Here is a 14,161-nt window from a genome sequence, read left to right as displayed (position 1 = left end):
TTATTATTAATCATCTCAAATAAGACATTAAAAAAATACAGCACAAACTTTATTTATTTAATCAAATAAAGTAAATGTTTGTAATATTTATATTTGTAAATACAAAAATTTATCAGATATTGTTTTGTTTTTAATTACAACGATATAAAGGTATAATTTTTTCTCTTTCGTCAGAGACTTTATTATACAAAAACTATCAGGCACACTGCGAGTACTAGCTGTCGGTTTAATGTCATAAGAATATATCTGGCGACCTTGCTAAATGCAGAATGGGACCAGAAATTGCATGATCCTCTCGTGGATTACGAGAATTACTTACGTGATGCCTCCGTGAGATTTCTCTTTCCGCTCACCCTCTTTTCTCCACTCTTTTTGAGAATCATGAACGAGCACTCTGTCTTATTTTTTCAAATGTTTTCTTTCTCTCATGTCGCCGCCTTCATTCTTCTCTCCGTTCTTCTCTCTGACATCATTCGTTCTGCCTTTTTGTCGCTCTCGTTGACGCCTCGCCAAACATATATTATACGTAGATATGTGGCTGACAGTTTACTCTAGGATCTCAATCCGAACGACACGCGAAGCATCGAAACTATTCCGAACGTGTAATTGCGCTTGCTTGCTTGCCTTTTGTCGATTTTGTTTTCTCTTCTTGCAAAATCGTATATATTGAACAAAAAGTGAGGAAAGAAAAGTAACGCAAAGATGGAAACGTACGTTAGAAATGTAAATAACAGCGGAAACACTACAACGACGGAAGGTATGATAAGAAATGTAATATATAAGTTTGATATATAAGGATAATAAGTATATAATAGAGAATAATGTAAGAGAATATTAAATTATACTATTTAATATGTTATAAAAACTTAATAGATTTTATAGATTCTAATTATAAGTTTATGCAACTTGTGAAGTTATTAATGTGTCTGATATTATATATGCAATATATTACAAAAAAATGCAGAAAGTAAAAGTTTTTAAATACAATATTAGTAATGAATTATCAAAAAATATGATTGAGTTAATTTGCAAAACTAAAAAATATTTAGATATTATTTAAAATATAGATTTATATCTCTAATTCTGCAAGAGTTGCAATAATTAATATATGTGTACGCTTAGCAAATAATTAACAAATAATTATTCAAAAATAAAGAATAATATAATATATTAATAATATTTAAAATCTTGAAAAAACTGTATTTTTTTAAAGAGAAAGTTAAACTTATACTTAAAAACAATATAAAAATAGTTTTACATTGAAAAGGTTAAAAAATTATGACTGTTTTAATAATGGAAACAAAGATGTGGTGAATGTTTCGTTTTTTTAAGTATATTTTTATAATCATCGCTATAATGATATTGTTCTCGATGGGTATCTTCATAGATTGCATACATCACAGTACGTAAGAATAAACATTTATTTTTGTATTAGCTTTTAATTTTCAATATCTGCATTTTGTTAATCAACCAATTTCCGCAAATAATAGCAAAGTTATTATTTACATTAATTATTACATACGCAGATAATTTTCTTTTATTCAAGTAGATTGTAAACCTGGGTTAATATAATGTATTTATATATGTATGCCATCAAAAATATAAAACGATAATAAAAATTAATAATTGTTATACAAACAATGAACGACGTTGTTGCAGAAAAAAAGATTCTATAAAAAAAGGAAACTAAGATTAAAAATGCCACCATTAGCACGAAAAGACGAAGTGAAAGCTTTAGCTTCGGACATGTCCAAACGCTATAGTGATATCGAATTCAGAGTGAGGGATGTTATAGTCTGATGTGTTTGATGAGGGATATAATCCTTATTTTATAAAAGATTTATGGAAGATCTGAAAAATATATATTTTTTATTATACAATAAATAGCTAGTATTTAATATTAAAGTCTTAGAAGAAATGAAGAAATACGTGTGCACACGTCATTGAAACACTTTTCAGATATAATTCTCAAAGAGATATGTTTATTGTCAAATATGTCATACGCAATTTATTTATTACTATATATTTATTTAATATCTACACTTCATAATAATTAAGATGGTAAATTCGCAGAATAATAGATTTACGGTTAAAATCAAGACGTCTTCAAGATGTAATCAAGATATTTATCTTATGCGACAAATAAACATTTATTTAAACAAGTAATTTTTTTATAACGTATAGATATACTTTTTGAAGATTTAAGAAAAAAACAAGAAAGTTTTTCTTTGACTTCTATTTAAGAAATAACATTTAACGAATTATTTTCAAATAAATTGTAAGATAAAAATTTTTCAAGTAGTAACTTTCATTTATTGAAATTTTAACTGTTATAATATACAGAGTATCCAGGGGACCCAGAGTATATACAGGGTCCCAGACCTACCATAAAACCTGTTATATTAATGGCAAATTCCTGAGATTATTTGGAGACGATTTTTATATTACTAGTGATATTTTTGTATTACTAGTGAAATATTTTATATTACTATTAATTTTATTATTATTATTTATTACTATTATTTTTTTATTATTATTATTTTATTATTTAAATAACACTATTACTTCATAAAATGTGTTTATTAAAATATGTTTATTTATTTTAATGACCTCAAACAAAATTTGCATAATTTTGCTTATTTCTGAAACACTTATAATTACAAAAATTCAAATATAACTATAACATGTATACATATATGTGTAATAAATCTTTATCCATTAAAAATTATCATTAAATCTTATTTTATCATAATTTTCTCTAAATATTCTCTAAAAATTCTCTAATATTTTATTACAGTATATATATGTAGATATAAAATCTTTCTTTATTATTTTATAGCATATGGAAAAATATACATACATATGTAAATTATTACTGTAATAATTATTGTAAATTACATTGTGTATAATGTATTATTTAATAAAAAATAAAAAGTAGAAAGCATTTCGGAAAAAAATTTATTCGTTTTACAAACAAACAAAAAATGTATATAAAATTATAATTTACAGTTAACTGTATTAATGTAACATCAGAGTTATCAGTATATGTAACATCAGAGTTATCGTTACGCTTTTGTTAACTTTACAATATTGTCGCTAAATCATTTATCGCAATAGTGGAATGCTGGAATTTGGCTTTAACGAGTGCGTCGCAGTCTGATTAAAATCATTGAATTTAAATGCATTTCTTGATAAACATTAATTAATCTTCTTCTTCAAGTTTTTTCTTTTTTTTAAATTGATCAACCCGCAAGAGACAGATCACGGTTAGACCAAGCGCGTCCTAGAACTATAGCCAGCAATGCCATACGTACATAGACTCCATTTTCAGCTTGTCGAAAGTAAACAGCCCGTGGATCGGTGTCGAACTCTGTACTTATTTCAAAGACACGCGGCAGAGGGTGCATCACCACCATTCTTCTCTTTGCGCGAGACATCAGTTGCGGGGTGACTATAAAATGTCCGCACATCTGTTGCATATAATAATTTTGTCAAAATATAATATTATACAAAGCTAATTCAAAAGTATAGTTATAGTATAAAGTATAAGATTTAACTTGAGGTCAAATTATAATTATGTTAATTATACATATATGTATATATATTAATAAGGCTTGTCTTTATATTAGTAGCGGTGTATTATTTATGTTAAAAAAAAATAGATAAAAAATGATTAATCAATTTAATATCGTGGTATTACTATTCTTGTTTATCATATAACTGTGTTTCAAGACCAAAAAATTTATTTGGCGCGCAGTTCGATGAACTTGAAAACAATAGTATGTAAAATCAAACATTAAATATTAGCACGAAGCTCCAGCTATAACCGAATAAGGCTTGTCTTTATTAGTTGGTGTATTATTTATGTTAAAAAAAATAGATAAAAATTGAAAAAACCCTTTTTTATTTTTCTTTATTATTAAAATAAAAACTTTTTTTTTTTTTTTTTTAAACACCCTAATATATATCTATATCTTCTCTCTTTTTCCCACACATACAATTTTTAATAAAAGAATGATTATTTCTAAAAGGAAACGCTGCACATATTTTTACTAATCTATTATTTATCAAGGGCATCAATTACGCTTACAGAGGATATTTTAAAATCCTGTAATTTATGTAAGGATTAAATTTATGTAAGGAAATTAGTGTGTAATACATGAAACAGTCGACTCCTCTTTTATTATAAATTTAATAAAAACTGAATAAAATGTCTTAAGACCCACCTGATGATATTCCTCTTGTGTATCAAATCGCTCGTGTTGTATTCGTGTCATATAAAGAACATCGGTGGCGGGCAGAGCGTCCTCTAAGGTTGAAAACTTTTCTTGGTAAATTTGACGGTTAGACACGTAATTAACGATATGATCTGGCATGTCTAGGCCAGGTGGATTCACATAGCGAAGCTCCACCTTATATAGAGTCAGCAACCTGTGTCATTACCATTTAATAAATAACATTTAATAAATAATGCATGTTAAAGAAAAATATTTTTAGTCCGATTAATGACTGCGTGGGCGAGAGACATAATTGGCGCACATAATAACCGAAATTACATAATTTTAGAATTTATGTTTCTAAATCAATTAAACATTTTGTATAATCTTGTTAGTTAGAATTAGATGTATTGTTTGATTCTTATATGAAGATATTGCATTTCTCTATATTTTACAAAAAATTTATATTTTAAATTTAAATTTTATTATTATATAAAAATATATTCAATATTCTCTATAGATTTTTATTATTTATTGTAAATATTAATCATGCTTGAATTTAAATGTAATCATGTTGTAATTTTATTTTTACATTTTTTTATAACACAGTCTTAATTATAATCAAAGATTCTCTAACAAAAAAAAATTGAATTTTCCTTAGCAAAAATGTATTATCCCACTTTATATATTTTTATATATTATGGAATATTTTATTAATATACATTTTAATGATGAGAATATTTCGCAAATACATTCAAGATTAATGTAATTAAATGTAATTTTTTATAAGACTGTATTTCAATTTAAAATCGGTTGCATTACCTTGCAAGGGAATGCACGGTCCTGCCGTGTTTCAAATCCCCTACCATCGTAATTGTAAGACCATTTACAGTTCCGAATTCATCTCTAATTGTAAAAATATCGAGCAATGCTTGTGTTGGGTGTTCACCAATTCCATTACCGGCGTTTAACAATGGTTTCTTACAATGCAGCACTGCTCTCTGTAAATTATTATTAATATCGAAAAAATATCAGCAAAATATCGGCAAAATGCATATACATATATACATATATGGAAATATTTCTTATATTACTAAAACTTATAACTCTCTTATACATATACATATAAGATAAATAAAAAATCTATAATAATTATTGTCTTACACTGTATGTTTAGCTATATTAAAAAAAATAATTAAAATTAAACATTAGAAATTTTATAAATAAGTTTATTGAAAGTGTAATTCTTTTAATTATAATTATAATATGATTTGAAGAATTGTGTTGCATTTTTTGTACACACGCAACACACACACACACACACACACACACACTTATTTGTATATAATTCGAATACTCACAGCTACCGCCTCCGGCTTCGAGTGTCTGAGTACTATTACATCCGCGTATCCCGCCATGACTGCTATAGAATCTACAAAAGCAATAATTTAATAAAACTCATTGAATATGTGATAACAAAAAGCTTAGATTATGCATTTTTTCATAGTTTATTGTTTGTTTTATAATTAGTTCGCAGTTTGTCATAGATTGTTCTTGCACATTGAAAAAATTATAACTGGGATATTCTCCACCCTAACATACCCTTCGAGGGGATTGTATTTTTTTGTTGCGAAATCTCTATCTACAGACCTTCTAAGGTTTCTCCTTTTTTTACCGATGATGTGGAATTATCCATGTATATCACACGACCACCAAGACGTTCCATAGCGGCAGCAAAACTGCATGATGTTCTTGTGCTGACTTCGTAAAAGATAGAAGCCATAATTTTTCCCTAAATATAACACTTTTATATATTATTTTCCTTTAAAATATATAAGAAAACAGACATAGATTTGTATATTATTTAGAATCAAGATAGTATTATCATAAATTTTCTAATAGGTTCCATGTACTTTTTTGGAATTATTTACGTCAAAAAAGCTATGTATGGCGATAAAATTGTAATATATATTTTAAAATAGCAACCTGTGCATATACAAGACAAATATGAAATCAATATTATCAATATATGTATATATCTCCCTATATTGATATATTTGCCACAATTTCTTATAACAATATATTTATTAAGTTTTTATAATTTTTTAATTATATATATTTTTAATTACCTTTAAAATATGATCCAACGATCGCTCTTTTCTAATAGCATTTCGGAAAGTTTCCGCAAGATGAAATATATCTTTTAGTATTTCTTTATTAAATATATCTACAGAAAGTATATGATGTCCGATTAGATTGCTGCTTGCATGAACGATCGAAACAGATGCAACAGCAGACGTAAGAAGATTCGGATTACTATCGCTTTTGTATCTGGTGACATTGCTAATTGGCAATGGTGAGATAGTCCTTTGGTGAGAGGGTAATACCTTAGAATGTTCTCTTATATCATTGTCTAGCGCGAAATGTACACTCGACTTGTGCGATGCCAGTTGCAGGAGATGAGTAAATGATTCTAACAATATAGAAAATAAACTTATATAATTTTGCATTATTTATCTCTCTGTTTATTATAGAGAGCTACAAACTGTTCTTACAGTGGTACAAGCAGGCACACATGCAAAAAGTAATAAAATTCGTGTTGCATTTGGTCTTTTATTTGTATAAATATTCGATTTAAAAATATAACAACATATCTTGACATTATTATACATGTACACAATTATATATATGTATACTTATACACATATACATATATACAATTATACATATACATGTGTATTTATATTTATATTATGGTCTGATAAAAAATGTAAATTAATATCAATTGAGAGAAATTTATTCATATGCAATACGGATTTATTTCATTGTAAACTAAACTAGACAAGATAAAATATAATTTAAAAAATGTAATAATATTCAAATTCTTTCACAAAAGATTTTTTTATTTATTGATTAGCAAGTAGTAATTCTTATATATATATATATATATATATATATATATATATATTGTCTTACCAGTTCGTTCCTCTTCATATGAATCAGCGACACGCTCAGCATGTATGTTAGATTTTTCATAATTTGGTGATAAAAGACCGTTCAATAATGACAATGGTTTACAGATAACATCTTGACTGGATATCATCGGTATGTGATGATGCGTTGGTGGAACTATCGTCTTGTATTGCATATCCCTAATGTTTTGACCGAATCCAGGATTTACCAAAACTTTTCCCTCGACGTAAGCAACCTCGCCTCTTAAGACTACTCTGTGCACGGAACCGCGAACCTTAATGCCAGCAAAAGGCGTCCATTTTGATTTGCTAAATGGCATTGCTTCCGGAATGACCCATTCGTCGTCTAAATCTACTTCGACATATGTGTTACGCTGATCCGGAATAGCAAAGATTCTCTTGGGATTTCGGTATAATCTGTCAATAATATCCTGCACAATAAATAAACACAAATAGTTTACAATAGTATAATTCAATATTTTTTATATTTTATTTTTTATTATATAATAACTATTATATAATTTCTTTGTTGGAAAGAGAAAAAGAGAGAGAGATAGAAGGAGAGCGTTCATAACATTATTCTCTCATCATATTTTATATGAAATACATTATTATTTTAACCCAATTTACAATATTAATATTCTATATATAAATTTAATAAAATGATTAATAAGAGAGCGTAAGTTTTTCCCATTTTTATTATCAGTGCAGCAAATAAATCTTTGCGATATTTACCAATGATTCATCATCACAAATAACATTCGTTTGTAATGGATAAGAGAGTAAACACGCAATTCACATACTGTCAAAAAACATGCAAGTATATTAAATTTGAAGTATATTCAGGTTTCGATTTATTGCGCATATATAATTAGAATATAAGTTATCTATGAATAAAAAAAAAGGTAAATATTGACAAAAGGGGATATTGACAAAATTTGTTGGAGGTTACTCAGTCCTATGACCTTGACAACATATGTCAAGGTCAAGGTGATTGGGGCTGGGTCCCCTTTTGTCAATATTTACCAAAAAAAATTATGACAATAATATGTCCATTTTCAAAATTTAGTTGAAGGATTTTGCTTTACAACAAACTTCTTTTAAATATCTTGACTTATTACGTCATGTTAAGTATGAAAATTTATCTCTCCGAATCATAGAATGACGTATATAACAGCCGCGTTCGTTATCGAGAGTAAAATGCTTATCAGCATTCCTTACTCCTCACGTCAGCCAAACACAAAAAGTTTACCTGTATAGTCAACCTTCCTTCATGCACACCATTAAGTAACAGCGGTAGCATAGTTTCCAACCCGGGAAATCCTGGCGGTGGATTTTCGGAAGTTTTTTCTTGCACGGTGTGTGGAGCTTAAAGTACAAATAAGCGTTTCAAGACAAAGATATAAATTATACATCTCATCATATCTCGCTAAAAATTATTTACTTTTTATTTAAATAAATTATACACACACATACAGTAAAAAAAATTTTATGAATTATCAAAACATTAATTTTTATCATAACACTAATTGCTTAATTGCTTATTATTTCTAACTAACTGCAAATATCCGATATAATATCAATACCTCAGGACAAAAGAAATATTCTTGTATGCTTTAAAAGCAAAATAAAGTAGATGCTATATAAACATGAAACATTCATTTTTTATCTTTGAATCATAAAATAAATTTGATTGTTATCATTTGAAGATATTAATGTATATATTTTACTTTTTAATTATAGCGTAAATTTTAATTTAAAAAGTACAATTTGTATCACGTAATTATAATTATACAATTACAAAATTAGAGAAATAATGATAAAATCTTCACGTACCATGATCGGTTGCGAAACAATCAATAACATCTAAATTGTCCCAAAGAGCCTGTTGGTCCTCTTTTGTTCCTAGAGTAGGTCTTACCTGACCTCTTTTGTTGCCTATCCTATCCAAATCATCTTGACAAAGAAATAAGTGATGCGGACATACCTCGCACGTAACTGCCAATCCCTGCAAAAGTATGCAATATATAAATGATATAAATAAGATTGACATCTTTAACAAAAAGAGAGAAATATCTCGTAATTTAAAATATAAGAATAATTTTTAAAATCTAAATTTGTATATTTAAAAAATTTTTTAAATATAAAATTTATAATCACAAATTAACTACAAATCATTAAAAATCAACTAAAAAATCAACTTTTAATCTTATTACTCATTCCTATTACAATATATTAGCACAATTATTGCTATTTGTTATATATTTTATATATACAATATATATATATTGATTTCTCATAATTCAGTTTGGTTTGTTTCTCTTGTTAATAGACGCGCGTTGTTAATATACTCACGTGTTCTTTGGCAGCGCGTATAATTTGAATTTCGTCTTTGCGTGCCACATGACACACATGAATCGGTCTCTTATGGAAACTCGCTAACAAAAGGACCGCAGCTGTGGTTTGTCCTTCCGCATGCACGCATAAAGGATATTTTTTAGGCCAGCTTTCAAAATGCTTAATCCAAACACTAAGATCATTGAGACGTAGTGTCGTAAACGTCTCGTTCAGGTACATTTTTAGAGCAGCAGCATGCGGTGCTATTTCTCGTATGGCATTATAGTTGTCCGATGAGGCACCGATAAAGAGTGCATAATCACAACGTGAACCAGCCACAGCTCGCTATTTCAGTGTGAGTAATATAAATAATTTCATTATCTTATTACAAAAATTATAGTTTTAAAAAATATATATATATATAGTATATTAATTAATTTGCAATTTTGTAATTTTTTTTCAAATTGTGAAACTATTTGTAATTTTGGAAAAGAAAGTAAAATGTTTTCCTTAGATAATCAAAAAATGTACGAAATTAAACTAATTTTTAAATATTTATGTAAGATATATTTTTGCGCGCGCACTAATATGTAAATAAGCATACTTATATGAATAGTTTTTGACGTGTGTGAACAATTTTTTAAATATAAAAAGCTTAATATTTTTCAAATAACGATAAAAAATATATCATTTCTCAAGTTATTGTTATTATATGATATCATATGATATCAAAAACTCGCTTGCTTCAGCGATCGGTTTTAAGATATGCGCGACGTTTAGATTTCAAATTACACATTGCATAGCTATAGGAAGAATATTTTTTTTGAATTGCACTTTTAAAATATTTTTTACATGTTACTGTCGTCTCCTCCTAGCCACTCATAGCTACTTTTAATTGTAAGTACTCAGGAAGTAAAACGCTCTTTGCTTAATGACCTAATTACATTATATCATAATAAGACGAGAGAGAATAACAGAAATAATTTTAAAAATTTTAGAATTTGGCACGTTACATGTTCTCCTCGGCATCAGCAAGTATACTAAAAGTCCTGATATTTGTTAACTGTACTCAACATTACATATTTGATAAATAATAATTAATATAATTGCAAAAATATATGTATGTATATAGTTGGAATATTTCGAGTTAATTTTGCTTTTTTCTTGACAACTTTTAATAAACGCATTAGTATATTATATGTATATGAATATATAGTGACAATTTTTTAATAAATAATTTGTTGAATATGTTAAATAAATATATTCGACTTACAACGAGGAAAAATCAGTTTAAATATTTTAACATTTCGATATAAAAATGGCAATCGGTGGATTAGTAGAGATAAGGAAGTCGGATGTCCAAGATTAATTGAAAAATTTGACTAATCTGACTTATTTTTATATTATTAAAAACAAAGTAAAATGGTACTTAATTTTTTATATTTGTGAAAATTTTTTACACGCGCTTAAATTTAAAAGCTTTTTTACTATTTATTGTGGTATTGACTTTTTAAATTTAAAATTTAAAATTTTAAATATATGAACTTAAAATTTTATATTTAATTATTTTTACTTGAATATTAAAATATTTCAAAATTTTGCAAAAATTTAAATTTATGCTTAAGATTTATCTAATTCTAATTATAAAAATTTCTTACTGTGCACATATATATATGTATATTGCGTATTTTGATCAAAAACGCATATAATATTATTTGCAAATAAAATATATATAATTTCTTTTCTTATTCGACATGAAAAAAATGCGTTTGTAATCTATTTTATCATCTATGTAAAAAAATTATAAATCAATTTCTCGCACATTATATGTATACAAATAAATTTTGCTGGAAAATGTACAAATTCTTACTTCTTTGGCAATGGCAAAAGTCTGATGATCTACCACCGCTGGATTAGTGTTAGGCATCGCGAAGATCATTGTGATGCCTCCGGCGAGCGCTGCCGCAGTACAAGAGGCAAAGTCCTCTTTGTGAATCGCTCCAGGATCACGAGTATGCACATGCACGTCAATGAGGCCAGGTAGTCTGATCATTCGGCGCGACGACAGACAATCGGTGTATGTTTTCATCCGCGGTGCTTTTCCACCAATCATTCTCATCGCCTATACAGAACATAAGAGAATACATAGAAAATTGTACGTTGCAATTTACCACAGATATTTATATTATCTACATAATAATTATATAATTTATTTATAAGTAATGCAAAGTTGTGCGTGCTTAGCAATCATCATATAAGTATAATGTATTTGAATATAATAGTTAGCAAGAGATATATGTATGTATATTGTTTCTTCCGATAGAAAATTATTTACGAAACTGAGTTAAAACTTAATATCTTCTCATTATATAATTCCAACATATTATTATACGCATCATTATTTTTTAAAAAATTTTGAATAAACTTTTATAAATTTTAATAATAATGATTTTTTATATAAAATTTCTTTTTTTATATTTTTTAAAAACTAATTATACAATACATATTTTGCAATGCAGACACGCCATGTCGAGAAAACTAGTTATATTTTTAGCTGTTTAAATAAAAAAAATATTATTCCTTTATATGTTATATATATGAATAAGAATGACTTAAATAGAAAATAAAGAAATTATCAATAATTTTTAAACAATTATTTTTACTACTTTGTACATATAATTTTTAATAGAAATATTATATTTATTCAAATAAAATGTATGCTTGTGTCATAATTTTATTACAATATGATTAGCATAATATGATTAATTATTTGATATTAGTAATATTAAATAGTAGCAATAAGAGATGGTTACACTATGCATTTTTATGAAAGAAAATAATAGCTGTTTTTGAAACATTAATATACATATAAGAATATCAGATAGAGATTTGAAATAAACTTTGATTTTTAGTCATAAAATATTTCTTTCTATTGTATAAATAAAATGATATTTTGCGTTTCGTAAATAAAAACTAAGAGAAGTTCTGTCAAATTCTAAATTTTAAAATGTTTGATTCCTCTAAATGTAAACTTTGCACCTAATATATATATTATCTGCAATGTGAACGAAATTAATATACAAGTAAGAATGAGTAATACAATCTTATTTATCAAAAATGATCTTTGATCAATGACGCGAGGGTGATATAGAATATAGTTTTAAATGAAAAGGTAATGATTATATCTATATAAGCTTATTCTACTCATAATGTTAAAGTTTAATCAAATTTTACTTTTTGAAATATATTTGGTACTTCAAATTTATTTGTATATTTATTTGTATATTTATTTGTATCTTTATTTAATATTTACAATATTTTATTTAATACTTTTGTAGATTTTAAGTACTTACCTCGACTAGAAGTTTCGTACATTTAACATCCGTAATTAAAGGTACCGAATAATCGACTGCTAATCTTCTCGTTCGATAACCATGTGTCATAAAATTGGAAACACGTCGAGCACCACCGTTTCTCATCGGCAAATTAATTACAAGATCAAATTGCTTTTTTGACAAAAAGTCAGCAAGATGTCGAAGTTGGCTCGGACTAGAATCCTCGTTCACAGCGATGTTTTCAAACGTCCATTGCACTGGTTCCACCTACATTACAGAAATTCATTATAAGATATAATAGCAAAGCTTAGATAATTGTTTATAATGATAAATACTCCAAAATTGTGATAAATATATAAGATAATTTTCAAAGCATACATACAATTTACCCGAATACCATACATACAATTTTATGCTGTCAAATGCATAATAAATGCGTAATAAATAGCATAATAAATGCATAATAAATAGCGTATATATATATATATATGTATATATGGATAATTGAAATGTAAGAATTGAAATGTAAATATTAAAGAAATTTAGTATTTGATAAAAAATATATAATTAAATATAATTAAGGTACATTGTACCTTAATTAATAAAGGTATATGGAAAAACAATATGTACCTGCAGTTGTGCATTACATTGCTCTAGAATTAATTTGCAAATTTTGTCAAGTTCTTTTCTGGTGGGAGTTTAAATTAGATAATAATCGCATTTTTATCCATAAGACGAATTAAACTTATTATTTGTGTGCATTACTATAACTTTACAAAATAATATAATATTATATTTCAAGAGGCAACGCAAGTTTGCGTTTAGGGATAACTCGTAATTATTTCTTCAATACTATTTTAATATTATCATTATAAATCAAAAGATTAAATTATAATATCATGAAAATCAGTTAATTTTTATAGATAAATTGCCACAATCTATTGCTTGTATAAGATTGGCGCATTTTTTCAATCCCCCCTCCTCTCCCTCCTCCCTCCCCCCTCTCTCTTTCTCTCTCTCTCTTTCTTTGTAACAATATATTTTATTTGAAAATAAATTGGCTATGAGAGCCAATTTCTAAAAATATATTTTATATTATACTTTTAATTGTATATATTTTCTTATCAAAATAAATTATTAGTAAAAAAATTTACAATAAGTAATTTTGCTTTCAGTTTCTTATCATTATAAACTGTGGTTCACTTACAATTATAGAGGCAATATATTAGCCATAAATAATTTTTATTTATAACTCCGCGTTTTTTTATGTTAATAATATCTGCTAGAATACATAAGTATT

General features: G+C 26.6%; 2 protein-coding genes across 2 annotated transcripts in view; one reads left to right on the top strand and one right to left on the bottom strand.

The window, feature by feature from the left end:
* The first annotated feature begins 139 nt into the window (after nucleotides 1-139).
* Nucleotides 140-2,036, top strand: LOC145946640 (uncharacterized). Its single transcript, XM_083056396.1, has 3 exons — nucleotides 140-771; nucleotides 1,333-1,406; nucleotides 1,668-2,036. The coding sequence occupies exons 1-3, from the start codon at nucleotides 703-705 to the stop codon at nucleotides 1,798-1,800; spliced, it is 276 nt and encodes a 91-aa protein (XP_082912522.1). The 5' UTR covers nucleotides 140-702; the 3' UTR covers nucleotides 1,801-2,036.
* Nucleotides 2,037-2,944: 908 nt separating this feature from the next.
* Nucleotides 2,945-14,161, bottom strand: part of Rudimentary (carbamoyl-phosphate synthetase 2, aspartate transcarbamylase, and dihydroorotase rudimentary) — a 30,375-nt gene continuing 19,158 nt past the window's right edge. Inside the window, exons 14-25 of the mRNA XM_083056110.1 lie at nucleotides 12,880-13,128; nucleotides 11,397-11,648; nucleotides 9,545-9,871; nucleotides 9,026-9,197; nucleotides 8,442-8,557; nucleotides 7,194-7,620; nucleotides 6,347-6,690; nucleotides 5,868-6,009; nucleotides 5,579-5,649; nucleotides 5,040-5,218; nucleotides 4,227-4,431; nucleotides 2,945-3,470 (exon numbers count right to left, since the gene is read on the bottom strand). Coding sequence (XP_082912236.1) covers nucleotides 3,243-3,470; nucleotides 4,227-4,431; nucleotides 5,040-5,218; nucleotides 5,579-5,649; nucleotides 5,868-6,009; nucleotides 6,347-6,690; nucleotides 7,194-7,620; nucleotides 8,442-8,557; nucleotides 9,026-9,197; nucleotides 9,545-9,871; nucleotides 11,397-11,648; nucleotides 12,880-13,128 — 2,712 coding nt within the window. The 3' untranslated portion in view covers nucleotides 2,945-3,242. The remainder of the gene's footprint in view (nucleotides 3,471-4,226; nucleotides 4,432-5,039; nucleotides 5,219-5,578; nucleotides 5,650-5,867; nucleotides 6,010-6,346; nucleotides 6,691-7,193; nucleotides 7,621-8,441; nucleotides 8,558-9,025; nucleotides 9,198-9,544; nucleotides 9,872-11,396; nucleotides 11,649-12,879; nucleotides 13,129-14,161) is intronic.

Source organism: Prenolepis imparis, unplaced genomic scaffold (assembly GCF_030444845.1).
Source record: "Prenolepis imparis isolate NDT839.2.m4 unplaced genomic scaffold, iyPreImpa1.0 SCAF_17, whole genome shotgun sequence".
Classification (NCBI taxonomy): Eukaryota; Metazoa; Arthropoda; class Insecta; order Hymenoptera; family Formicidae; genus Prenolepis; species Prenolepis imparis.
The sequence above is the reverse complement of the archived record's forward strand: the minus strand, read 5'-3'. Positions and strand labels throughout refer to the sequence as shown.

Bases quoted from the DNA above. Each gene is read 5' to 3' on its own strand.
- LOC145946640 (XM_083056396.1), top strand. From the start codon at position 703: ATGGAAACGTACGTTAGAAATGTAAATAACAGCGGAAACACTACAACG. The intron at 772-1,332 runs GTAATATATAAG...CGTTTTTTTAAG, and splicing joins CGGAAGGTATGATAAGAAAT to TATATTTTTATAATCATCGC. The intron at 1,407-1,667 runs GTAAGAATAAAC...GCAGAAAAAAAG, and splicing joins GATTGCATACATCACAGTAC to ATTCTATAAAAAAAGGAAAC.